Here is a 27089-nt window from a genome sequence, read left to right as displayed (position 1 = left end):
ATGCTCTGCCGTGCTGCCGGAACCGATCGGAGCCTTTATCTGCTCGGAAATGGCGATGCTCTCCCTTCCCGAGCAGCTTGGCTCGCCTCTCCGCGTCTGGCATGGTTGGCTTGGGTTGAAACAGCATGTTAGCTTAATTCTTCCCTTCTCCCTCCCCCATGAAGGAAGATGCGGCTGCATTTCCCACCTTCACCGGAGCCGCCCACCCGGAGGAGTCCCGCTGCCGAAATAGCATCACCCGCCTGCGCCCACATCCCCTCCTCTGGCCCCGTCCCTGACTGACAGGCTCGTTGAAACAACAAATGTTGCTGTAATTTAATTTTCAGGCAAACAATAGTCCGGGGACAATGTTAAATTCATGAAACTGGCTTAATGCGATGAAATTTAATGAAGCAATTTGTGTGCTAGCGTGGCTGTGTGCAGCTTCGGGGTAGCGGGGATACCACGCCGTCCCGCCGGGTGGTCCCTCTTTGGAGACGAGATGAGGAAAGGTTGATGCTCCCGGGAAAAAGGGGGGTTGTTTTGCGGCTCCCTAGGCTGTGTGTATTTTTGGGGTGCAGCTTTCCTGTCTCACTCTTTGATGCTGAGAGCTGGTGAGTCCTGAGGTTGTGGTTTGGCTGGGAGGGGAAGGGTTAAATGAGGGTGTTTTGGGGCAGGATGGGGCTTGGCTCTGCAGGCTGTGCCTTTCCCAGTTCTTTCCTCCCGTTGCCTGGAGCCCTGAGAAGGTCCCTTTGCCCCCCTTAGCAGCCCCCTTAGTGGAGGGTCTGTGCTTGGGGGGAGGGTTGCTGAGCCAGGGAATTGACCCCAGGGCTGGGGCTTGGCAATGGATGGATCCAGGCAAAGTGCTCCTGCTGCTGATCTCCAGCTGCTCCCGGAGACCTCTTGTCCCCCCGTGTCCCTTGGGGGTGGCGCTGGGCAAGGGGGGGGCAGCAGGCAGAGCACAGAGCGGGGAGAGGAGCCTTGTGCTGGATGTGCCTGGAGGGTTTATCCTGGGGCATGTGCAAAACGTTCTCCTCCCCAGTCCCTACTTTAGGGTGCCACATTGAAGCCTCAGATGCTGTAGCACCCCATCTCCCATTCATGCAATGCTGGCTTTTCCCAACAGCGATGGCCTCCAGGACCATGCTGGGTTGGGATTGTCAAATCACAGAATAGTTTGGGTTGGAAGGGACCTTCAAAGCTCATCCAACCCCTGCCATGAGCAGGGACATCTTCACCAGCTCAGGTTGCTCAGAGCCCCGTCCAGCCTGGCCTGGGATGTCTCCAGGGATGGTTCATCCACCACCTCTCTGGCCAACCTGGGCCAGGCTCTCACCACCCTCAATATTCACAGGGCTGTTCACTGAGGCCGTTCCCTTTGTAGCGAGAGTCTGGAGTTTCCCCACAGTGATTGACAGAGCCTTGTAGCTCTTAATTACATACCGGCATCCGCAAAACGAATCTCACGCTGCCGTAGCTGGAGGCTTAACGCTGCCGATGCCGCTCGCTGGACCGGGCGGCTGCTGAGGTAAGGGGCTTCCATGCCTTTTTGGGGGCAACTCAGTGTGTTTATATGGGATGCGATGGATTTCTGGAGCTGTGTGGGTGGGAGCTGGGGCAGTGGCAGGTGAAGGGATGGTGTTAAATGTATGTGTGGATGATATGGACTGTTCGCTGGGGAAGGAGGGAGCTGGAGATACATGGATGCCGTCTCCTTCGGGGTGGGCAACGGGACCTCAGGTCCCGTTGCCCACCCCGAAGGAGACGGCATCCATGTATCTCCATCAGGGCTTTTCTCACCTCCTCTCACATCCTCCCAATTCTCCCAGCAGCAACCCCGACCAAAACCTGAGCTCCACCAAACTCGTGTCACTGATGATGCTCTTCCCAACCAAGACTTTAAGCTACATTTTCACTGAAAACCCTTCCGAGGGTGGATTTTGGGCTCAGCAGGGATGCTTGCAGGCAAGCTTGAGGTCTATAGAGCAGTTTGCAGTCCTGGAAGCTGTGAAGGCAGCAGGTCTGGAGGCTGGGTCAACACTTGGCTATTCCCTGTGTCCCCTGGCTTTTCCTTTCCATTGACGGCAGTCAAAAGTTAACCAGCAGCTGTTGAGCAAAATGCAACTGAAAAAAAATCCACAGAGGAAAAATATGATGTAGTTTTGATGTGCGTGCGTGTGTATATATATATATATGTATTTATTTTTCTTTACAAGCTTCCAAAAATAGGCCTGTGTCTTGGCCAGAGTGACTGCGTCTGTAATTAGCTTTGGAAAGCGGGTGTCCCAGTGAGGCTGGTACATACGCAGCCATGCAGAAAGGCTCAGCATCCCTGGCGAGGAGGTCGGGATGCGGGACCTTGGGGACAGCGGGCACAGCTGGAGGTCTGGGGGTAGACAGGGGGTCCCCACAATGTGCTCTGTACCCGCAGCTTTCGTACAGAGGGAGGGGAGCAGCCTCTGCCCCCCTGGGTGGAGATGCTGGATGGCACCAGACTCACCACTGCCACACTTGGTTTCTTGGTGGGGGTGTGATGCATGTGATGCTTTTTGTAAGAAGTGAGCATAGTCCTTTAAAAAGACCCAAAAACCCAAAACCTGCGCCTCGCCTGCATAGCCAATGCCAGCTGATTCCCACCCTGCGCAAGCGATGGGAACTTCCCAAATTGAATTCTCCATTTATTTCCCCAGGGTTTTTCTGTGTTACTCTCCCTCTCTTTCTGGTATGTTTATGAGCCTCGAGGGATCTGTTTTTACGCTTAACGTTTAAAATTAAAGATGTGTTTCTCTTCTAGCAGGTGAGATAAACACTCCCTGTCTCAGCTGGGAGTTTCCTTCCTGCCTCTCCTTCCCCCCCCTCCCCGAATCTGCTGGTGGGAAAGTGTGAGCCCATGGCTGGAGCGAATAACCTGGGAATGGGATGTGGAGTGAATAACCTGGGAATGGGATGTGGAGTGAATAACCTGGGAATGGGATGTGGAGTAAATAACCTGGGAATAGGATGCCTGGGCTCTCCTTCCAGTGGGGACCAGTTGGCTTTGATGCTTCGGCTTTGTTCCCCCCTCCCATGTGCTGCCTCACACGAGCATCCTCACCGCTGTGCTGAGAAAGCCTTGGCTATAAACCCAGCTCAAATCTCCAAGAACATGATTTTTTTTGGCCGAGACGTGGCCCAGCGGGCGTTTCTGAGTCAGCACCGGAGGTGGTACCGCGTACCTGTGGAGCGGGGCTATTTTTGCAAGAGTCTAGTGAGCTCCGAGTCTTGCCCTCAGCATCCCTGTTGCGGGTGGCAGCTCTTGCTGACGAAGACTGTCGAGTGAAAATTCTTGTTTCTGACCCCCCCTAACCTCCCAAATTCTGTTTATGCTCATGAGCAGGGAGAAACAGAGAGAACCAGTATGTTTTCTTTTAATGGCTTGTGTGTTTCTGGCGATGTTTTTCATCAGAAAAATGGTAGTTGTGTAGAAGCAATTAATTGGAGGAAAAGTTTATGGCAATAAGCATCAAGACTGTTTCAGGGATAGTTTGGATGAAATACATTTTTTGTTAAAGCCTCCCAGCAAAAACAAAAACCTTGCCCTATTTTTAACCTTGCCAAAGAGAAACAACCTCAAAACTTCTTTATTTTTTTGTGTGTGTGTATCGTTTAGGTGCCTTTATTTTTCCCCCTATGCTTGTGTATCGTTTAAGTGCTTTTTTTTCCTGTTCTTGTTAAACAAGAGCATGTGTTTTCCTGGTGCGGTTCCCCGGAGGCAGCTCTGCCGGGGCAGAGGGCAGGGGCTGTGGAGGTGACGGCCGCACGAGTCCGGGCAAGTCCTGGTTTTTGGCAGGAGCTGAATTCCTCCCGTTCTCGGTGGTGGGGGGACCGTGGTCATTTCTCCTGCCCGTGTCACCCGTTTCTCCTCCGTGGCATCTGTGGATGGCGATGCCCGCAGCCAAAAGGAGGAGCGAGCTATAGGCATGTGCGGAATGCTTTTGATATGCTGGGGCAGAAGGTGATAAAAGAAGAAATTAATGTTTGGGAGTGATGTTAGCGCCTTGGCTGCCTCTCCTGCGCAGCATCGTCTGCAGCTCCCCGGCTGTCGGTAACCCTGCTGCGCCGCCTGCTCCCTAGAGCAAGTGAGGGTTTGGGGAGGTTGGCATGAAGAAAATGACATTTTATGGAAGAGGTGATTTCCTAAGGGAGGATTTCTGTCTCTGTGCATGGCCCAAAACCCCCCTGGGCTGCTGTGGCTCTGTGAATCTGCCTCGGGGCTCCGCTCACCCCGGTGTGGCTGAGCCCCGCTGCGCGGAACCTTCAGCCCCAGCCGCGGGGCTCGGCGCTGGTGTGTTTTTCATAAAGGCTCTTAATCACATACAGGATGTTTCTGTTTGTTCAAGCCATGAAATCACACAAACAACCCACCCCCAGTTTGGCTTTCGCAGAGCATCAGCTGCTCGGCCCGAGTCCTCGGCGGAGCGGGAGCAATCGTCCCCTCTCCTCCTCCGGCTCGGGACCCGCAGTGTGGCGAGGGGACGCCTTTCATGTGTGGGACATGCCCTGGAAAGCCGCCCGGCAGCGGGGACGGGATGAGGCGAGGGCTGGGAGCCGGGCTGACTCATCGCTGGGGCTCGCGCTTGGCCGAGGTGGTGGCAGCGTCTCACGGGGACGCTCGGGGACCATAAGCCGGGACCAGCCCTGTGTTTTCGGGGAGCTGGGTTGCAGGCAGGCTCTGTGCAAGTAGCAATGCCAGCTCAGCCCCTCTCCTAAGAAGAGTGTGGTTGTTTTTGGGGTGGGTTGCAGGTACCATCTTGTTCCCAGGCGCTGGGGTTGTGTGATTTTGCGTTACCCCAAGCGCCCAGCCCCGGGGGGGGACATTGCAGTCCTGCCACTGTGTCATCGTCTTTTGCATTGGGCTTCGTCCTTCAGGTTGTTAAATGGAAAGAGAGTAAGAATGCGTCAGGATAGATTGAAATTAAAAAAACCCCTGACTTTTCTCGCCCCTGTTGCGTGCATCGGTCCCATTGCTGCCGTTTCCATGGCAAAGCAGCGGGCCTGTAACCCAGCCCGCCCCGTGCTCCTCACCATTTGGAGGAGCAAAAAATCCTCGGAGATGATGAGAATAATGTAACAAGCCATTAACGAGAGTGGGGGAAAACACCGGAGGAGCCGGAGCGGGGTCGGGGCGGGGGTGCGGGGAGGCAGGGCTGGTTTTTGGCAGGGAACGGGTCACGTTGGCAGCCTGCTCGCCTCGCCTTCGATGCGTTATGAAGTTTTGGAGGTTGCTTGAAAAGTGTCTGGGGAGCGGTGGCGAGCCAAGCGGGCTGCAGGCCAGCTCGCAGCTAAACATGTTGTGTAAAATTGCAGTCAATTAATTTAAGACCTGCCAATTTCAACTGCAAAGCGCTAGGAGGTTCTGTCAAGTTTTCAATGGGATAAAAAGGGGGAAGGGGGGGATTAGTTTTCAGCGCTTGGAAGGGCACATAGTGATCCTCTGCCCGATCCTGCAAAGCACCACTGCCGCTCTCTGCTCCTTTTGGGTGCAGTAAACTCGCTGCCACCAATGTTAAAAGTCATTCTGGCGTGTGCCAGGGCTGGGACGATGAGGGACAGCAGCCACAGCCCGGGCAGACACCGATGGCCATTCCAGGGGCTGGGGGGACACTGGTTCTGGGGAAATGACCCAGTCCTCTTTGGCTTTGTAGAGCTTCCCCACTGTAGCCCCATGAGGAGCATCCCCTCTCCTGCATCCTGAGGTGGTCTTATCATAGAATCATTTTGGTTGGAAGAGACCCTCGAGATCATGGAGTCCATCCATTATCCCAGCCCTGGCACTGCCCCATGTCCCTGAGAACCTCATCTCCATCTGTTCAACCCTCCAGGGATGGTGACTCCAGCACTGCCCTGGGCAGCCTGTTCCAATGCCCCACAACCCTTTGGGGAAGAAATGGTTCCCAAGATCCAACCTCAACCTCCCCTGGTGCAACTTGAGGCCGTTTCCTCTGCTCCTGGCGCTTGTTCCTGGGGAGCAGAGCCCGACCCCCCTGGCTCCAAGCTCCTTTCAGGCAGTTCAGAGATCAGAAGGTCTCCCCTCAGCTCCTGTTCTCCAGCTGAACCCCCCAGGTCCCTCAGCTGCTCCCATCACACTTGTGCTCCAGCCCCTTCCCCAGCTCCATTGCCTGATGTCTTTGTTGCCCTTTTGTCTTCTCCCAGCTTGTGTGATCCCACAAGTCTGCTCTGATCCTTGGCACGTTGGGCAGAGTGCTGGCTGTCTGAAACAGAAGAAGGGCCGGGAAATATTTAGGGCAAACCCAAGAGATGCCCCATGTACCCTCGTGTGCTGTCCTGGAGGTCAGGGTGATATTTGTGATGTCTGATGCCCACCGCATGGCAGTGGTGGGCAAGACAACCTGCCCTGGTGAGCTGACAGAGGGGTGGGCACAGTGCCTGAACCCCAAAAAGACTCATCCACCCCTTCTGTGGTGGCAGCAGGATGGTTCTGCTCTGCACAGAGCCCCTGTCCAGCTGCTCCCCATCGGCCTCTCATGCCACAGGAACGTGGCACCTCTGGCTGGAAGCCCTGGTGATGTTTTGCTGTGTTTGCCGCAACTTTTATTAGAAACGTGTTTCCTGGGTTTTGGAGAGAGCAGTGTTTGTACGTGCATCTGCAAGCTGGCTTTTTGTCGGGGTTTCTTTTTTTTAACAGCTTAATGAAAGCTCAGAGCAGGCTCAGCTCTGCTTGTGAGTAACAGTCATGAGACCGGGGCGAGCGGGCTCCGGCGGGTCCCCTTGGGCTGCTGGCAGCCAGCGGCGGGGCTGGGCGGCAATGGGAGCTTCTTCTGCTTTGGACTTGTGCCTCTATGCGTGGCTTGTTTTCCCATCTCTGAAAACACCGTAGCTCCGATTCACAGACACGTGCACATGCCTGTGTCTGTCCTTTCTGTGGTCTCATCCGTGGGCTCTCACTGTAGCCTCAGCCATCTGTGTCCCCAGGACACCCTCTCCGACCACTTTTGCTTTATAACTCGCCACTGAAGGGTACAAAACCACGTCCTGGTGTTCGTGCTTTTCTGTGCACAGGCTCTGCACTGGCTGCAGCGCTGGTGTGTGCGATGGAGCTGCCGCACGTCCCCACCGGGCTGCTGCTCCTCCTTGCTGGGAGGAGAAGGGATTTTTGGAGGTTGGCTCTGCCCCGCGTAGGCGCCGCTGTCTGTGAACTTCCCCAGAATGTATTAAGCGTAATTTCCTCCTCCTCCTTCACTGGGAGCTCGTTAATATTTCACTGGGGCACAGGGGCAGCCTGCAAAGCCCGTGCTTCAAAGGAGGGCAGCTTTCAGCAGCCCTGGGCTTAGCTTTTGGTTTCGCCAGCTCTCGCTATTACTCCTTCTGTGGTTTTAAAAATAGGTTAAAAGAAAAACACCCAGCAGAGGAGAAAGCCTGGGCAAAGCCCACCAGGCTTTCTGTCACCTGCATGCTGCTGTGGCTCGAGGGCCTGCACTGGCATTTGGGGAAAAAAGATGAATTTGATGTAATTAAGGGAGAAGGACTATGGACGCCTTCTGAGCCCACTTGGGTTTGAAATGGCCAGGAGACCCAGGTCAGCCCGGCTGCGTCCCAGCGCTGCCAGCCCGGCGTTAGTGCTCCTGGGTTTCTCTTCCCAGCGAGGAGCTTTTTGGGAATGACCTTTGGGAGTTTGGGGGAATTACTTTTGCCCGATCCTGGACTCCACAAATCGGAGCAGGATTGGCCCTCCAGGAGCAATAACAGCAGAATTACTGCATTGCATGGGCGTCTTTATGTGTTTTTTAAACCTTGCCTCCTAATTATAAATAATGGCTGTGATATGAGATATGATTATGATGGATGGTGATTCTGTATTCCGTGTGCATTAGCGGCTTTAACCTTGCCGGGGTAATTATGTCTCATTTCAAATTCTGATACTATTTATTTGAGGTAGGGGACTGGGAATTTAATTTCTACTGCTTTGTCTTTTAGTATTATTATTATTTGAAAAGGATACCTTTGCAAAATTGTTTTTTTAATCATTCCCTCCAGTTGGCAGCACCAGTTCGTTAACATTTTCCGGGCCCATGCGGGATTGTTTTGGAAATATTTGTGAAGGTGGATGTTTTGGGGAATGTGAAGGGCTGATGTATAAGGGAGGACCTTCTTAAGACACCCGTGTGCATTCCACTGGCTTCGGTGTTCGTAAAGGAGCTGGTGTTGCCCTTTTGCACCGGCTGCTGCTGTTGACTTGTGTGTATCTGCCAGGCTGGGCTCACAGGAGGTATCGGGGGGTCCAGCCGGGGCTGAGCCGTCGTCCTGCCCGCCCCTCTCGCCGTCTTTGATGGCACGTTTAATTAAAAACCGCGTCAACCCCAAGATTGCGCACGTGGCCCTTAATCAGTTTGAAGTCTCTGTGAGAATAAAGTAATTATACTACTCGTTTGGTTACAGTAATTAAAACTTTAATTAACATCATTTCCCACCTCTTAGCCTCCCTCTACAGATATTGAGGAGTGCGATGGGTGCCTGCCAGTGTTGCATCTCGGGATAAAGCTGTTTATCGGGGGGCTGTCTGCCCGTCCCCATCCCCGCAGCATCGGGCCGCTGAGGTCTGATAGCACTTTCTCTTGTTATTTCTCACCAGTCTGCCCAGTGCCAACCAGCATCCCTGGCTGGGAGCAGCTCCTTGGCCACGGTGCTGGCATGTCACAGGGGGTGGCAGCTCTGCTTGAGGTCCCCTGGCAGCGGTGAGGGTGGTGGGAAATGTTCCTCAAAGATCTTCTGAGAACTTGGTTTTGGATGTGGCGTGTGCCCTGGTCTGGGCTTAGAACAAGAGCCAGGCTTTCAGAGAGCAGCCTTGCATTCCCAGGAGGAATTTATTAAGTTAGCTGGACTCTTTGTTTCCCATTACGTGGACCTGCCAGAGCTGAGGTTATAATGATTTGTGGCCGGGTGCTGTCACATCTGGAAAGCTCCAGGTGGGCTCCAGCCCCCCTGCGCCCCACTTTGCGTCCCGGGTGAGCCCTGCGGTCGCTGTCGTGCTCTGCATTGGCTGACGGGACCTGGCGCTCCCCAACAGCCTGAAAAAGGGATTTTCTGCCTGGAGGAGCAGGGCGGGGAGTTCTGCGTCGGTGCCAAAGGAAATCCGTGCCATGTAAAACCTGAGCTCTCAAATATCTCGAGCAGCATCCGTGGGGGAAAGCAATCTCTATATTTAAATATTCTCCGTCTCTCCTTCAAAATTGCTCCTATGCGCAGACTGAAGAGCCTAGTTTTCAACCTGGTTTTGAATGGAGAGCCCACTGCAGAGGAGTGTTTTTCATCACTCTGTGTTCTGTGTGGTGGGGCCCACGGCCCCGTGGTCCTGGAGCTTTCCCCTGGCTTTATGTGACCTCCGAGAGGGGCAAAGTATATCCAGGGATGTGGCTGTCGGGGTTGGAGATGCTATAGAAGGGCCTGAGGTTTAGGGTTGAAATGCAAATGGAAGGTGAGAGCGGGGAATTTTAACAAACACGTCAAGAGCTCAAGGTGGAGCGAGCGAGAGGGTCTGAGTGTATTTGCAGCAAAATATTTGCAAGCGTTCTCCTGTGTGCTCAGCCCCAAGCCAGGCTTAGCTGGCTGTTCCCGCTGGGAACACCGAGCCTGGAGTGGCGGAAGATTTCTTCTCTAATCTTGGAAGTGCTTGTGTTTGGATCAGGGACTGTTTCTGGAGGAAAGGCAGAGCCTGGAGTTTTGATTGTGGCGTGTCAAGAGTGGAGATGTTGATCTATAAAGGAAAAAAAACGGGTGGCTGTAACTTTCTGCCTCCTCCTGATTCATGGGTTACGTTCCCATGAAGTACAGCATGTGATGTATGATTTTGTCATCGAACTTGTAAGAGATTCTGCATGTCAAGTCCTGCTGCCTGTGCTGGGTGTTAGTATTTAATGTTGTCACTGTGCCCTGTGATATTTAGACCTTGATTGTTTATTGCTTATCAGCTTCTCCTGGGCAGTCTGGTGTGATGTGTCCATGGATATAAAACACCAGGACAGCCCAGATCTGTGGTAATAAGACGCTTGATCGGTGGGAATGGATCAAAGCTGGTGTTAAACAGGTGAAGTCGAATTCCCCCTGTGCAGTCGGTGTTGTCCTTCTCCCTGGGTGGAGGTGAATGGGCAGTGGATTAAATTCCTATTATATCCCCCTTGTTGCACTGTATTGCTGCAGCAAACAGTTTTCGGCTTGCACGCTGTGGAAATAACAGTTGATGCACTTAATGTGGCTGGAGCTGAATGAACGGGGAGCTTCAGGGGTGGGTTTGTGGAAGGCTTTAGGGTCTGATGGGTGGATAAATCCAGACACAAGACCCAGTGCCCTGCACAGGCAGACCTGCTGCAATGGGCTTGGCTGGTGCTGAATCTGTATCTGGGGTGGGAGGGGACCCAGTCATGCGGTTACGCCGAAGCAGATCCCCCCATTTGGGATCCATCCCTCTGCAGCCTCCCCTGCGTGGGCTTTTGCTGCCTCTGGCTCCTCCGTTTGCAAGACCAACAGCCCTTGCTTTGTCCTCAGGCAACTCCTCTCTTGCTGCTGTGTTGTTCTAGGGACCAGGAAGGAACACAGCTATTTTCCTGGAGCCGCGAGGGAAGGAAGGATCCAGCTGATCTCCAGCTGTGCTGCAGCCTGTCCTTCCTCCCCACTGCATTCCTGGCAAAGCCTCGCCGCCTCCTCCCTGCCTTGGGAGATCCTGACGGACATCTGGACAGGGAGCGTCCCCATCGCTGCTGGCGGGGTGCTGGGACAAGCCCTTGGTGTTCGTGTTGGGCTTATCTTGGTCTGGTTGCATGGTCAGAAGTGCAGCGAGGCTTGGGGATTGGGGGATTGTGCTGTCCTGCTGATCTAAGCAGCATTGTTCGGAGGAAAATAAGCGGTGTTTTGGGTTTGCAGGACAAATAGCAAGTTCTAAGCTGTGGAGAGGTTGAGGATGGCGGCGCAGAGTCTGTTCTGCTCTCCAGCCAGGGTGATGGGCTGTGCATTGCGGGAGACTGGTGGCCAAGGCTGGTCCTCATGGGGCAGAAGGATGCGGGCTTCTTGGAGGAGCCGGTGCCTTGGCAGCGAAGGGATGGCTTTTGTTTGGAAAACTGAGTACTGAGCCCTTCAGGCAAGATCTTTCTTCCCAAGGACTTGTCTGGGACGCTTAAGTATTAACTGGCCCCAGGCTGGTCACATGCAGTCTGAGTCCCATGGGAGCCAGGAGGGTGACACATTGCCGTGGCTTCGGTGCGCCCGGGGCGTGCTGGGACTCTTGGGATGCCTACAGTAATTAACAAACGGCGAAAAAAATAATCCTGCATTTCTGTGACGTGCTCTGCCCTTCACTGCTGTCACCCAGGGCTGTTTCCTACGCAGAGGGAGAACAGCGAGATGCAGCGAGAAGGTCCCCATCGCATTTTCCTGTGTGCTTTTTCTGCCTTTACCTTCTAGGCCTAAAAATCCTTTCCCATCCGTTACGGGGCTCCCTGGAGAGGGACGTGTCTGTGGTGAGGTGCTGGCGCTGCGGTTTTGCCGTGCATTACGCTGGAGAAGGGGGAGTTTGGATGCTCTATCGCTCCCTCCCCAGGACACTGATGCCCCGGCAGCTGCCGTGCTGCCCCTGGGGAAGCCCTGAAGCTCCAGTCAGGTCTGTGTAGCCATGAAGCACCTTGGAGGCAAAGCCCTTGTGTCCCATCCAGAGCGCTCGGCGTCGGTGGCTGCGTGCGCGTCCTCTGCATGGGTTATTTTGCATCAGTGTTGCTCGTCTGAGGGTCAGCGCAGACCAAGGACTGCCACCCTGCCAGGTCACAGCATCGCATGGAGGGGTCCCTGGGGTCCCGCATCCTCCCCCTGCTCTTCCTCATGCTGCTTGGCAGCTGCCGGTGCGTCCCCCAGCCCGGGTCCCCGGCAGCCCCGGGGCACAGCCTGCCCATCGATTGCTTGTCGGGGCCCCCCCTCTGACCGCCTGAGCCCCGGGCGATGCTGATTGGGAAATAATTGCAATAATAATAGAGATATTTTGCTCCTGAGTGACTAGACGATACAAACCGGGCGCTGAGCCAGGAGAGTTTTGAAGGGCAAAGCTGGGAAATCAATGGCTCGAGACCGATGGAGCAGCTGTAGGGGGGACGAGGACGGGACTGGGGACTTTGCTGGGGAGGGACACAGGACAAGGGCCTTAACCCATCCCATGCCATGTGGGTCCCAACAGAGGGCTGCTTGTCATTCCTCCTCCTGCTTTGTTGCCTCCATCAGTCCCTCCTGCACTTGGGTTCGATTCCAGCCGAGGCGCCGCTGCCGTGCAGTGCCCTGGCACTCGCTCCCCCTTTCCAGTCGTTTGGTTTTGGTGCTGAGAGATTGGAAAGGTTTCTTTTTTTCCTGACAGCATTTTAGTTCTGTCAAAATGGCTGGAACGGCGCGTTGGGCTGTACCTGCCGGTCCTGCTGATGGAGCGATGTGGGCAGAGCTGGTCGGGGAGGTTTTGGGAGGGTTCGCGGGTGGTGGGCGAGGGGCCGGTCAGTGCCGTGATGTGCCGTGTGGGCTGGCGCTGGTCTGGCCGGCTCTGCTGGTGTGGGCGGCTGAGCCAGAGGAAAAGGTTAGAAATGAGTTTGCGCAAAAGAAAAGGGTGGTTGAGGAATTTTTGGGGAAGGTGATGCTGTGTTCCAGGGTCTGGCTGGGCACGTTTGCTCTCCTGCCTCCCTCTCTCCCCTCTCTCCTATGGCAAACCCATTGTCTTCACCCAATTCTCACGCCGCCATCCTGGAGAGGTGCAGCGAGTCTGTCTGTCCTCAGCCCACGTGGCCAAGCTCAGGATACCGCCTGGGGATGACACACCGGCAATAACGTGTGCTTCGAAACCGGTTAGATTAACTGGTGTCATATCTGTCAGTGCTGGCAAGACGCTGGCATTTGTTGCTGTTATAAGCATTGATTTAGATTAAGTATCTCCTTGTTTTTTTGCTTTATTATACTGATATAATTAAAGTCCTAATATTCCCTGGCTCAGGGCGATGTCGGGCCTGGGATGAAAGCCTTGCTTGTGTTCATCTTTATAAAGTAAACGACTTTCACTGAATGGAAGTAGGCAGCTCATCTCACCCCTTTTCCTGGGCTGGGTCAGTGTTGAAACAGGAGCATCCCAGCCCTGTGTGAGGGGATGGTGAAACCCCCTCCCCATGGGGGAGGCTGGGGGGACAGTACCCACCTCTAGGGGCCCCCCCGTGCCCTGGGTTGAGCAGCCGGCAGCAGGCAGCTGCCCGTCTGTCTGTCTGTGTCCCGTCTGCGCCCGGCTGCTGCGTTCCTGTGCAGGCAGCTGGCGAGGAGGGTGGCCGGCTGGGGGGAGCCGGGATGCCGCTGCCAGCCCCCCCGCATAGCTGGGATGTTTCTGTGGGGCCGTCCTGTCCCCAGCCCCGGGAGCTGCATCCCCAGAGCCCTGCCTGTGCCCCCACCGCCAGCTGCCCGTACCCTTTTGGCTGTGGATGCTGCTCAGCAAGCCCTGGTAAGGCATGGCTGGGGCTCCCTTGGTGGTGATTTTATCGAGGCTTGAGCAAAAACGGGGGCGTATCCTCGTCTCCCTGGATGCCAACGTTTGGTAACCCACAATACAGTGGGAGGGAATCATAGAATAGTTTGGGTTGAAGGGACCTTCAGAGCTCATCTAGTCCAACCCAGTGCCGTGAGCAGGGACATCTTCACCCAGATCAGGAGCCACAGTCTCCTCCACCCCCTCCTCCCCGCTCTTGCATACTTGTGCTCCCATCCCCATCAGCTGTGCCCCCCAGAAACAGCTGATGCTGTGGCCCCACAGCTGCTCCTGGCCCCGCATTTCGTTGGGCAGCCGCTGTACATTCCCGGCGTGGGGTGGGGGGAAGGAGTGCACCCCGCAGAGCAGCTGATCTGGGAACCTCATTTTTAGACCCCTGACCCTCTTTTTGGAAACCGGAGAGGGGTGTGCAGGCAGCAGCTGCCGGCACGGCTGGTCCCTGGGAGATGGTTGGAGGGGGGGGTATGTGGGGCGGCAGCCGGTGTCCCTGTCCCCCAGCTGCCGCGGGGTCAGCCCAGGCCATGTGCTGGGGGGGCTGTGCAGGCTGGCACCCCAGGGGGGGTCCCTGTGCCCCCGCCAGCCCCCCTAGTTGGACACGGGATACTCCCATTCAGGTTGTGGGCTTGTTGGCGTGGTGTTGCATGACACTCCTCAGCAGCTGTCACCTCTGGGCTCTGCGGGTCCTCCATCGCCTCCGCGAGGTGGACACATGGATTGGGGGTCAGCTCTGCCAGGACCTGCTCCTCTCCTGGTTTTATTTTGCTCTGTCCTGTGCCCTTTGGGTGGATGGTGCTAAAACTGAAGCAAAATGCTGGGGGTGTTAGCACAGACCTGCTCTTGTGGAGGGAGATGTGCATCCATCAGCTTGGGACTTTGGTGGTACCTGAGCAGTGGTGGTGTGGGGAGGGCAAGATTTTGGTCCTGGGGTTGGCCTCTGCCCATGTCAAAGCTTTGTCCTCCTCCCAGCTCAGGGACATGTGGCAGAGATGCTCACCGGCGAGAGGATGGGCAAAGATGGGATGGGGACCTTGACCAGCATCTTCTCCTCACAGCCCCATCTCATCTCCCCTGCTCAGTCTCTGTCCCCGATGGACATCCCTGGGGCTGGGGGACTCGCTGCTTCCCCCAGCGAGTGTTGGGAGGGAAGAGGGGAGGCTCTGAAATACACTCCCGTAAATAAGCCCTTCCTTTGCGTTGCCCATTGGCGCCGTGCAAGCCCTGTGGAACTGGAAAAGGTCCCCGTGAAAAGGCTGCGGAGTGTGTTTCAGACAGATAAGTCCCTGCCTTTGAAGTGTGGCAGGCGGGCAAAAAGCGCCCTCCTCTTGTAGCTGCTGCCAGCCGCTGCGAATTAATCACAGCCCCGTACAGATAAGAGCACAAAGCCTGGCTGAGCACTTCTCCTGCCTGGAGGAGGGGTCTGCGGGGGACCGCTCGGCACCCAGGATGGGGGCTTGAGAGCCCAGAGAGGGGGAGATGGAGGGCTGGGGTGGGGCAGCTCCATGGGGAGATGGGCTGTGGGCTTGGGGGATGTCCCTTGCGGAGAGACCCGGTCTCCTGGGGACCCTGCACCTCCAAGCACGTGTCCTTGGTCCTGCAGGAGCTGGTGTCCCACCCCTGTTGGCATGTTTTAAATCTGAAAGCGGCCTTGGCATGTCTGCAGCTGCCTTCCCTCTCCGGCTGTGCTTCCTCCCTCCCCACCTGGTGTCCCCGGTCCAGGCGGAGCTGTGGGACCCTGTCCTTCACCGTGGTCCTTCTCTGGACCCGCTGCCAATGCTGGGTGACCGCCAGGTCACAGCTGCTGCCCTTCATTCCTCTCATTGCCCGTCTTTCCGAAAGTGCAGGCCTGGGGAGATGTTGTCCCCATTGCTGGTGGCCCTAAGGATGCTGAGAGGTTTTCCCCTTGGTGGTCTGGTGAGCAGCTGTCAGACAGGTGTTACGGTGGTGGGGAGGTGCCTCCTTATCCGGACGAGCCCTGAGGACATATTGCCCAGGCAAGCAAGTGTGCTGCAATGGAAGGAGCCATCTCTTCTCTTACATGTCTCTGCTCTTTGGATACTTTTGCTTACACTTGTCTCTCACATGGGTTTCAGGTCCCAGCCTTGTCTTGTGCAGCTCCTTGGGACAGCGGTTCTTCATTTGTGCTAGACATCGTGGGGCTTTTAGCCCTGCAGAAGCTTCTGGATGCCCCAGCATCATGATTTGTAAAGGAGAGCCAAGCTCTGGAGGGAGCAAAAAGAAAAGGCTCCAGGGAGACATTATTGAGGCCTTTCTGTGCTTAAAAGGGGCCAATAAGAAAGATGGGGACAGACTTTTGAGCAGAGCCTGTTGCGATGGGACAAGGGGTGATGGTTTCAAGCTAAAGGAGGGGAAATTCAGGCCAGGCATGATGGAGAAATTGTTGCCCCTTAGGGTGGTGAGAGCCTGGCCCAGGTTGGCCAGAGAGGTGGTGGCTGAACCATCCCTGGAGACATCCCAGGCCAGGCTGGACGGGGCTCTGAGCAACCTGAGCTGGTGAAGATGTCCCTGCTCATGGCAGGGGGGGCACTGGGGGAGCTGGGAAGGTCCCTTCAACCCAAACTGTTCTGTGATTCTATGATTCATTGGGCTCGAGGCAGCAGCAGGACCAGCTGGTGCTGTTGTCTCTGACCCTGCATGCTGGGGGTGTCCAACCGCCCCCCAGGCTCCTGCCAGCCCCTCACTGCCGATCGGCTGCCTGCAGCCAGCCTGAGGCAGGCAAGAGCGAGGACGGGAATCCTGAGCAAGAAATTAGTGCGAGTAATTATTAGTATTGGGTAATTATATCAAGCATCAGGATGAGGAGAAAGGTTAATAGGTTTATTTATTTATTTATTTTTGGTAAATGTCTTTTCCCCCGGGGTGGGAAGGCAGGCAGGGTGGGCAGGAAGGAGCGTGTTTCCGAGGGGGTTTGCTCTGATTAAACCGCATCCTCTCCCCCTTCCCCTGCCCCCGGCTACCCTGCGGGTGTGGGGAGAGGGGAGGAAGAGGAGAGGGAATAAGCCATCACTGTAAGAGATCAGAGGCACCTTGCATGTCCCTTGCGTTGGCTCCACCACCTGATGGTCCCAACAACCCATCCCCTTCCCACCAGCTGGGATCAGCCAGTTGCCATGAGACTAATACTGCTGGAAAGGCCCTGGTGTTCCCACTCTGTGGGCACTGTGGGCAGTCGGCTCCTCCTGGTGTGGGGTGAGGTTGGGGTCTATGTGCAGGTATCTCCTGGGGTGGGGAGGAGCAGCAGGATGAGTTTGCCTGCCATGAGCTAACTCAGAAACCCCCTCCTGCCCTGCCTTTTGGCCAACTAGGAAACAACTTGATTGCCAGCTCTTCCAAATTTCATTTTCCTGAATCCCAAACCTGTCTCTGGAGCATCCTTAGGAGGAGGGGAGGCTCTGGAGAGGACGGTTCCAAATGTGCATACCTGGGGTGGCCCTGCGCCCCCACCAGCGCACCCTGACGTGTGGCAGGCTGGACTCCAGCCCAGTTTGACTGCTGAGAATATTTTTAAGTTCTTCCTGGAGCCTCAAATTAACTGGAAGTGCTTCACGTCTGTTGTTTTTTTAAATACATCTCTTTCTCTTTCCCAGCACTGCGCAGTGCAATAATGTAATGGGGAAATTACCCCGCTAGTTAAAAATTACTGCCAGCGCGATATCCAGCCATAGATCTATTTTAGAACCAGGGTGAAACTATATTGATTCTTCTGCGCCGCAACTGCAGCCCATAAAAGGGTTGGAAAGGTGCGTTTGTCACGTTGCTGTAGTGATGTAGCGGGGGGGACACGGTGCCTTCCTGCTGGGAGGGGGGGGTGCTCCCCATTACCCTCCTGAAGAGCTGGCACAGGACTTCATAGGGGAGAAGCTGAGAGCCAGGAGGAGAGTGATGTGCAAGGGGATGCAGGGGGGCAGGGTTGGGCTCTGGGGGTGATGCTGGGTACCCCTGAGCAAGGGGGACAGCAGCGCAGGGGATGCCATGACCCTGTACCCCAAGCGTCTGGGGCTCGACCTCCTCTGATATTTGGAGTAGGAGCAAATGTGGTTCTGGATCTGGGTGGAAAGACCCCCCAAAAAGCGCAGGCAGAAGCTTTAGGATGGGCTTTTGGCATCTCTGGGTTCCCCAGCGTGCAGTGGTACCCAGGGCAGGGTAATGGGGAGCACAGGCTATGTATGGGTCTGGCAAAGGATGCTGAGAAGGCAAGTAAGTATCAGGGCCAGTTTGGGTTATGGCAAAGGCTCGTCAGTCCTGTGGCAGGACATACAGGGGATTTTTGGCTGTGCCGTAGGCTCCCAAAAGTTACATCTCGCCCTACAAACCTGATCCCCACATCCCGTGGGGAGAGGGCAGCCCCGTTGCTCACTGCCATGCAGGACTCGCCACTCTCTGGTCGCTCAGAGGTCTCTTTCTTAATTAAATACATTTGTTTTGTAAAACTGCCTAAAAATAATCCGAGGCTGGTGCATGGAGGAGGCTGGCGGTGAATCAAAGGCGCCGCTCTAATTAAACGGGCCCTGGTTTGTTTGTGAGCCGCATACATTTCCATGCTAATCAGCTGCACACCGGGATCCTGCTTTCCCGGCCCCGTATCCTCCTGATTGGGAACTATGCAAATGCCAGCGGCGATTTATTGCAGGAGGGGGACGAGGCAGCCGAGGTGCTGGGGCGGCGGCTGTCGTGGGGGACACAAGGGCTTGTGCATGGCCCATCCCATCCCATCCCCTGAGCCACTTCTCTGGCACCAGACAGCCTAAATCTGGAGGGATTGTGAGGGATGGCATTGTCAGGAGGCATTTCTTGCTTGTGGAGGTAGCAACTGGGTTATGGCAAGTAGTGCAGCTGAGTTTAACTACTACTCGGTGGGGCCTCCAGCCCCATGGTGCCTCGTGATGTGGTTATCGCCGGTACAGCCAGAAAGTGGTGTGCTTAGGAAGAGCTTTAACGTAATTGTGAACCATAAGGGGATTAAAGCTTTCGCCACGTTCCTGCTCAAGGAACAAAGGCGCTTTCTGAACCCCTGTTGACCCCCAGCTTCCTTGAGACCCTCTTGACTTTCCCGGTCACGAGCCCAAGTGTTTCCTTTGATGGATGGGGAGGGGAAGCCCTGTCTGTCTGCACCGCAGCGTCCTGCCCGCCCAGGGCTCGGTGCGATGCAATTCCAGCCATTGTTGGTACTGCTGCGGAATGATGGGGTTCGCTGCTTTGCTGCAAACTGGGCGCTGATCTGTGCCATGCTACAGATACTCAGAGTCATAGAACAGTTTGTGTTGAAGGGTCCTTCCCAGCTCCCCCAGTGCCCCCCCTGCCATGAGCAGGGACATCTTCACCAGCTCAGGTTGCTCAGAGCCCCGTCCAGCCTGGCCTGGGATGTCTCCAGGGATGGTTCATCCACCACCTCTCTGGCCAACCTGGGCCAGTGTTTCAGCCACCTTCATTGTAAAAAATCGCGATGGGCTTTGGAGCTGAGTGGCAGTGGGGGAAGCAGGGCAGCGCAGAGGAGGGTCGTGGATGTGGCTTCCCTCCCTGGAGATAGGTGAATGCTGTCAGCGTAAATGTGGGACAACTGTAAAAGAGGAAAGAAAACATTGCAGTTTGGTCTTCTGGAGAGGGCCAGGGTGTTTGCAGCGTGCTGCTGCTTTGCCGTGCTGTGGTGGCTGTGGGGTGGGACGGAGGGGTGTTATTCCTAACGGGGCATATTCCCTTTCCCACCCCGTGAGACTGTGCTCACCTCCCCTCACTCTCCCCACAGATCCTGGTGGACTTGCAGGCCGAGAGGAAGCACCAAGCGCTGCAGTATGAGAATGTCGTAGCCCATGAGGGCAGCTCCATCCTGCGAGACCTGGTGCTGAGCCCCGACCGCCAGCACATCTATGCCATGACCGAGAAACAGGTAAGGGTGGGGACATAGCAACCCCTCTGCTCGCTTGACTTGGCAGCCCCCATGGCAGCCCCAGCCCGTGGTCCTGTGCCCTGGGAAGCCTTCTGGGCAGCTCCCCATTCCCTGGGAGTGGCAGCAGCTCCTTCTGGCTCCTCTCTGCAAAAACCCTGCCCTGAGGCACTGGCTCTGTGGCCCTGCTGCTCCTCTCCTCACTGGGGACTTGCCCCAGGCAGGAATTGTGTGCATCAGCTGCTTGACATCCCCATGGTCCCCAGGGACTGAGGGCTTCCCGACCCTTCCTTACTGTGGGGGGCTGCCCATAAACCTCCTCCCTCTTCTGGCCATCCCCTCCCAAGCAGGGATTTTGTGGGTTAGCAGATGCTCCTTGCTCCTAAATGGCTTTTTCTCCTCTGGAGTGGATGCTTTCTCACCTTGGGGTGGAGGGAACGTTGTGCCCCCATAGCCCGGTGTACCCCTGGTGTGCACACCTTGGTCCTGCTTCTGCTCCATCTGAGCCAGCCAGACATCCAGACCTGATCCAGATCCATCACTGCTGTCCTGGCAGCGTGGTCAGGGCTCATGATAACAAGTTTTTGTTGGCCTTGTGAGCATTTACCTGCTGCAGAGCTTGCAGATGCGAGTTCATCCATCCACGGGCTGTGTTGGAGTGGGTGAAGGAGGTTCGTGCCGTGGTGGCGGTGACACTTTGTGGCTCTGGTGTCAGCGGGTGTGCACGCTGTGCCCAGTGGGGGATGCACAGCAGCCGTGCTGGGACAAGGTGTGCCTGTGTCTCGCAGCATCTCTGCTGCTCTGCCCAGAGAGGTGTGCACGAGTTGGACCTCAGCGGAGCCTGGAGCGTAGCAGGTCTCCTGGCCGCCAGCCCGGGGGCTCGGGAGGGGGAAGGATGCTGGAGTAGGGCCGTGGGTTTGTCTAGACAGCCCCATGGGGACCACAGAGCCCTTGCCCTCCCCCTCCCAGTGCCTGTTTCTGCTCTGCTGCAGGAAACCCGTGGCTTTCCAGGAGAGGCAGAAACTGGATTTGGGCTCCTCCTCTGTGTTTCTGTCCCAGACTTGGCTCAGCTAAGCCTCCCCTCTGCGGGGCAGATGTTGGGGATGTGGTTGTGTGTAGCGGGGGGTTACGCCGAGCTGAGATGGGGGTGTCCCCAGGGGCCACCGTGGTTGCTGGGAGCCGGCACGTGTCTGTGCGGGGGTTCTGCCTGGGGGGAACCTGCCGCTGACCCCCTTGGGGACAAATAAATGGGAATGCTACAGGTATCCTCATCGGTATGCAAACCTCAGGGTACTGGTTGGCCAACCTTATCCCAGCCCTGTAGACATCCCGCTGAGCCCATCCCCTGCTGGGCTGGGAGGAGGAAGCACGCCCCGGGTATAGTCTTCAGTGGAGAAGTTTGCAAATTGTAATTAACGAGTGAGTCCTGCCCTGTGGGAGCAGTGGGGAAACTGAGGCACGAGCGTGGCAGGCACAGGCAGCTGCTCAGTGCAGCTCCCTGCACCCCCCACTCCCCCTTTTCTCCTCCCCTCTCCTTAATGAAACCCACTCTGTTCACTACTATGACTTGGTGTTATCAGAGTGCTGGTGGAAAGTAATTAAATGAACAGTTGTAACAGAGCTTGAAGGGCTTGGAGAACGAGGGGATTTTAATCAAATCTGGAGGAGCAATTAATAAAGGATGGGTAACCGTTTTGGAGCAGGTTTGTGGCAGCCGCGGGGCACCAGGAGCCAGCGTGGGGCTGAGCCGGCTCGTCCCGCTCCCACAACGCTGCGAAGATGCGGCGGTGGAAGGAGCTTAGTTGGGGTAAAAGTCTCTGTGTGATGGAGGTGTCGCCTGCAGATGTGCTGCCCAGGAGAGGAGTGGGTGACAGTGGCGGCTCAGCCTGTTTCCCGCCGCTACCTCCTCTCTAATGGGCAGAGTGAGACTGTGATGCATCCCATCTCTTGGGGGTCTGGGCATGGGCACAGCGGGGAGACGCGCAGCCTGTCCCCCTTCACTCCCTGCCTGTCCCCCGCAGGTGACGCGGGTGCCAGTGGAGAGCTGCGAGCAGTACGAGAGCTGCGAGCTGTGCCTGGGCTCCCGGGACCCCCACTGCGGATGGTGTGTCCTCCACAACATGTGAGTATGGCCGGATCGGCCCCGGGGACGTGCCACAAATCTTGTCCATCCCCACCACTGGTCCCCTTGGGGACATCCCTCCCTGACTTTGGCCCTGAGGTGCAGGAGGATGGAGTGGTCTGAGGGGTCCGCAGCACCTGGGCTGTGCTCATGAGCACCCATGTGTTGTGAAACCAGCCTGGAGAGGAGAAGGCTCTGGGGAGACCTTATTGTGCCTTTCAGTGCTTAAAAGGGGCCGATAAGAAAGATGGGGACAGACTTTTGAGCCCGGCCTGTTGCGACAGGAAAAGATGTGATGGTTTTAAACTAAAGGAGGGAGATTCAGGCCAGACATGAGGAAGAAATTGTTGTCCCTGAGGGTGGTGAGAGCCTGGCCCAGGTTGGGCAGAGAGGTGGTGGATGAACCATCCCTGGAGACATCCCAGGCCAGGCTGGACGGGGCTCTGAGCACCCTGAGCTGGTGAAGATGTCCCTGCTCATGGCAGGGGGGGCACTGGGGGAGCTTTGAAGGTCCCTCCCAACCCAAATTGTTCTATGATTTTATGATTCCAAACAGCTGGCATGACCCCTCTAAATCCCGCCCATGGGCTCCTGGGTTCAGTGTCTTTGTGCCAAGAAGAAAAACTCGAAGATAAAAGACCCCAGAAGTTCCCAGTGCTGGCACTAGGGGAAAGCAGAGCTCCTGTGCGAGCCCTGGGCGCCCCAGGTCCCTGGCGGGGTGTCACCTTCGTGCCAAAGGCTCCATTTGCTCTGGAGTCAGCCCAGAGCCACACAGCACCCCGGGGGATTCTCCTCCTCACCATGGTGGTTTCATCCCCATCCAGATGTTCCCGCAAGGACCGGTGCGAGCGGGCGGACGAGCCCCAGCGCTTCGCCTCCGACCTGCGGCAGTGCGTCCAGCTCACCGTTCAGCCCAAGAACATCTCGGTCACCATGTCGGAGGTCCCGGTAAGTCACCTCTGTTGCCCATCTACCCCTCCCCAGCTGCCTCCTGACCCTCTGGAGGCAGTTAAAAATAAATAATCAGTATACGACAAAGAGGGAGAAAGGGGAAGAGAGGTCTGAGGCAAATATAGCAAAGTGTAGGGCATTGGTGAGCCTATTGATGGAGATAGTAAACCAGCTGATGTTTATTCAGAAAAGGCATAACTGAGCAATAAATATTTCGCTGTAATACAAACAACAGCATCAGAGTTGCTGTTTGGAGGCCAGCGATGCATCCAGCTCAATAGCCTGTCTCTGACCCTGGCCTGCGGGAGATATTTTGGGATGAGCCTTCGATGCACAGCTCACTGCTCCCTCTGTGCAGACAGAAAGGATGATGGACATCCCCCAGGTATTTTTCCAGTCCATTAGCACTGTGAAGAGAATAGAAAACAGTGTATACTAGGAATAAAGTTTTGAAAACTGCCAGGTCTGGATATCTGGCACTCAGGAGACCTAAAAGAATTGGCTGATGAGTTCTGTGACCTGTGGATATTTATAATAATATGACTTTGTAATAAATAAGTGAATGTTGAGAAAAGCCTAGGAAACAGAAAGGGACTTACTGTTTTGCCCAGATGCAGAAAGGACCAAGTGGTCAGAGAGTGCTTAGTTTGACATAAGGTTTAGAAAAACTAAAGGAAAAAAACGGGTGCAGGATACAACCGATAAAGGTTTAAGGATGGGAATATAGTTAATGCCAGTCAATGCAGTTTTATGTCAAACCAACAACATTTTGTTCTTTGATGAAATTATGACTTGAATTAGAAGAGGGACTAGGGGGATGTGATGTTGTTAGGCTTCTACAAGGCATTTGACTTGGTACAACACAACGTTCTGATTAAAAATTAGCATTATACAATATTGATAAAGCACGTGTTAAGTGGATTAAGAACTGGCTCCGTGACAGATCTCAAAAAGTCCTCGTCAGAGGGGAATTGTCACTGTATAGAAAGGGTTTGGAAAGCGCTTCTGCAGGGACTAACGGTTGGTAACGTGGAAATGAATGTGAGAAGGCTGCAGATGGGACCTGCTGGGAGGCCGAGGCAGGTGGGATGGGGTGCAATTCTTCTGCAGAGCAGTTGGGTCTGAATTGGGGTTTGATATTGCCAAATCTAAAGTTAGACATAGAAGGAAAAAGCAGGAGTTTGCCTGGTGTCCTGAAAGTGGTGCCGGGGCTGAGCCCTCGCCGTGGGGCTCTCGATGCTCCTCGGGTGAAGCTGGGGGTGTTTTCACCTCCACGGGTGGTTGTTCTCCGTGACCCATGGCAGGATGCTGTGCTGAGGGCTGGTGTGGTCGGCGTGGGGATGCTGCGCTCAGGCTGCAGTCCAGCTTCGAAGCGGGGAGGCTGCAAACCTTCCGTAAACATCATGTAAATGAGTTGAAGGCTGGAGAAAATGCCTTGCAGTGAGAGACTTCCAGAGCTCAATCTGCTTAGCTTATCAAAAAGAAGATTAAGAGGTGACTTGATTACAGAGTATAAGTGCCTTTACAAGGAGCAAATATCAGGGACTAAAGGGCTTTTTAATCTATCAAGGAAAGGCATAACAAGAACTAATGGCTGGAAGCTGTGAAAAATTCAAATTAGAAATAAGGCAAGCGTTTTGTAAAGCGAGAACTGCTGACCCCGGGGATGACTTTGCGAAGGAAGAGGTGGATTCCTCCCCTTCTCGGCTCTGCCGGAGTGGATGCCTTTCCCTGAAACACTCTTTAGCCCTGACGCTGTGCTTGGGCTCTGCAGAGAGGTAATGGCTTGTGGTGTGGCCAGGGCAGAGGACGGGAGGCTGTGAGTCATTCCGTCTTTTAACCCATTTCAGTCCTTGCTTAGAGTGGGAAGATCCGTGGATGGAGCTCACTTGCAAAGGACCCACTTGCAAAGTGGGTCCGTCCACCACGTGTGGGTAGCAGAGGAGGGGTTGCACCCCTGGTCTTTTCTGTTGACTGGATTTACACGTAGCAGACACAGAGGAGTCTTTGCTAGTTTTCTGTATTGATGTTGGGTATTGGGAACAATTTCTTCAAGGAAAGGGTCATCAGGCGTTGGAACAGGCTGCCCATGGCACTGGTGGAGTCACCATCCCTGGAGAGGTTTAAAATACATGTAGATGAGGTTCTTAGGGACATGGGTTAGTGGCAGTGTTGGGGTAATGGTTGGAATTGATGATCTTCAGGATCTTTACCAACCAAAATCATTGGCTGATTCTATGCTCTTACCTCTCCTCCCCAGCTGGTCCTGCAGGCCTGGAACGTCCCAGACCTCTCGGCAGGAGTCAACTGCTCCTTCGAAGACTTCACCGAGTCCGAGAGCCGCATTGAGGATGGAAAGATCTACTGCAGCTCTCCCTCTGCCAAGGACGTCATCCCCATCACTAGAGGCCGTGGTGAGCTTGTGTCCCTGGGGTGGGAAGAAAAACCTTGTCCCACTTGTTGCTCCACAGACAGGTGTGGAGGAGGACAGTCCTCCCATGACAGCGATCCCCAGGACTCAAGTTGGGTTCCTGGGGTGCAACAGGAGAAGGATATTGCTGCTCATAGGAAACTGGTCCTTGGTCTCCTCCAAGCTGTAGGCGCAGCTCCTTGCTGACCTTATAGTGCTCTGTGCAGCAGTCCTGGGCATACTGACCATTTTCTTACCTATGGACCATTCCTGGGCAGAGGAGCCATGGGCTCTAGGACATTCTGCTGCCCCCAGATCTGTTAAGCTCCCTGTCAGTACCAGCAGTAGAACCCAAAGCACCTGCCTCCATCCATGCCAGCAGGCTGCTGTTTGCTGCAGGAGCTCCAAGCCGTATGTGGGCTCTGCTGACCTGTTTGGTGGGTGAGTGGAGGTGGGTGAACACCCTCTTTTTACTGCCAGATTTGGGGGGTTTTGTTAGTTAAGTGGGCTGAGTGGTGATCCCCAGCTCCGTCCAGCCCATCACAAGCCTTGGGCTCAATTCTGGGCTGCATAACCGTGTCCTTTCTGATGCCTTTTTCTGCCTGCTTCTCTCCCAGGGGACAAGCGAGTGGTGAAGCTCTACCTGAAATCCAAGGAGACGGGGAAGAAGTTTGCCTCTGTGGATTTCGTTTTCTACAACTGCAGCGTCCATCAGTCGTAAGTGGCCCTGACTTTGTGAGCATGGTCTGGGAACAGATTGGTGGGACTGTGTGAGACTGGGAGAGAGAAAGATCTCAGCTTTGTGGCTGCTGATGCTGCAAGAGGAAAGGGCAGTCGCGTATAATGGTGTTTGCAGTGAGAAACCTCCTACTTTTGCCCTTGTAAACTGGGACGGTGACCAGCACACCCACAGTTGGTTTGGGCGTGTGGGAATGTGTAGCATCAGGGCAGAACCTCACTTAAAAGCAGGGCTTTGGGTTTGGCAAAGCTTTGAAAGGAAAAGCGAGTTTACTGCATTGCAGACTGTAGCAATGCGTGTGACCAAAAATGCCAAGCATCTTGTTATTCCTGGAAAAACAGTGAATTGGAGTGACTTGGTGATGCAAAAGAAAAGCCTGTGGTTCCCTGTGCCGGTACCAGCTTCTGAGGCTGGAGTGTCACAGCCACATGCGATGGAACACGCTGCATGTCCTGGGGCATTTCCCCAACAATTTCCTAACTGGAAGCAATGGCGAATTTGCTTTCTTGTCAGGCTTGCCTTGAAATCCGCTCCACTTAGGAGTTTTTAGGCAGTTTGAGATGTGCATGGGATAAAATAGAGGAGGTGTGGATTACTGATGTGGTGTCTAAAGCCTCTGAGAGGCTCTCGATGAGCTCCTGCTGAGGCTCTGCGGCGGCGTGCTGAGCGGTGGGAGGATGGCTTTGCTCGGAGAAGACGCTGGGATGTGTTTGGACAAAGAATTTGGAGCTCAGGAATGCGAGCGATTCCATTACCCTTGCCAGAAACCTCCCATGGATGGTGGCGCTCCGGCTGATCAGTAATTATAGATAAGGAAATGCAGAGTGGATGGCTTTCTGCAAAGTGTCTAGGCTGGCTCGGCCAGCGGCTCTGCTGTGCATGGTTCCTCCAAAACCTTTTTGGTGAATGAGCTGGGTTTTCCTCTTGGATCAAGGAAAAGCAGGTGGGATGTGGTACCTCCAGCGAGCTGGAGGAGATCGATGTGCATCTCAGGGATTCCTGCCCTGCCCGCTCTTTGCACAGCGAGGAGAGAGTTTGCAAACTTGACTTTCTCCCTCACCTTGACTCCCGAGATGAGCTTTGTCTCCCTTCACGTCGTGTGGTTTTAATAACATTAGCTCAGCTTTGGCTCGGGCTTGGCTGCGTGTCATTATTTTGCAAATCACAAAAAGCAGATGTGACTTTTATTTTTCGAAATGAAAGAAAAGAAAGACTTTTAAGTACAAATGGCATCGGATCCGGTGCAATTGGAGTTCTGGCATTTTGGTCCTGCGGGAAAAGGTGGTGGGAATTGGCATTTTATTTTATGTGCCTGACACAGGAGGGGGAAAAAAAAAAACACCCCCCCCAACCAAACCTACAACAAAGCCCTGACTGATTTATTACTGCGTTGATGTTTAATTTTGGATGCATTATTTAAAAAGGCTAATTATGGATGCATTAATA

General features: G+C 54.9%; 1 protein-coding gene across 2 annotated transcripts in view; it reads left to right on the top strand.

Moving 5' to 3' along the window:
- Positions 1–27089, top strand: part of PLXNA1 (plexin A1) — a 116004-nt gene that overhangs the window by 31647 nt on the left and 57268 nt on the right. For both annotated transcript variants that reach the window (XM_082060075.1, XM_082060076.1), the window contains exons 4-8: positions 19284–19424; positions 21443–21543; positions 22368–22491; positions 24755–24908; positions 25522–25621. In XM_082060075.1, coding sequence (XP_081916201.1) covers positions 19284–19424; positions 21443–21543; positions 22368–22491; positions 24755–24908; positions 25522–25621 — 620 coding nt within the window. The remainder of the gene's footprint in view (positions 1–19283; positions 19425–21442; positions 21544–22367; positions 22492–24754; positions 24909–25521; positions 25622–27089) is intronic.

The sequence above is a fragment of the Streptopelia decaocto genome, assembly GCF_964273445.1.
Source record: "Streptopelia decaocto genome assembly, chromosome: 8".
NCBI classification, from domain to species: Eukaryota; Metazoa; Chordata; class Aves; order Columbiformes; family Columbidae; genus Streptopelia; species Streptopelia decaocto.
The sequence above is the reverse complement of the archived record's forward strand: the minus strand, read 5'-3'. Positions and strand labels throughout refer to the sequence as shown.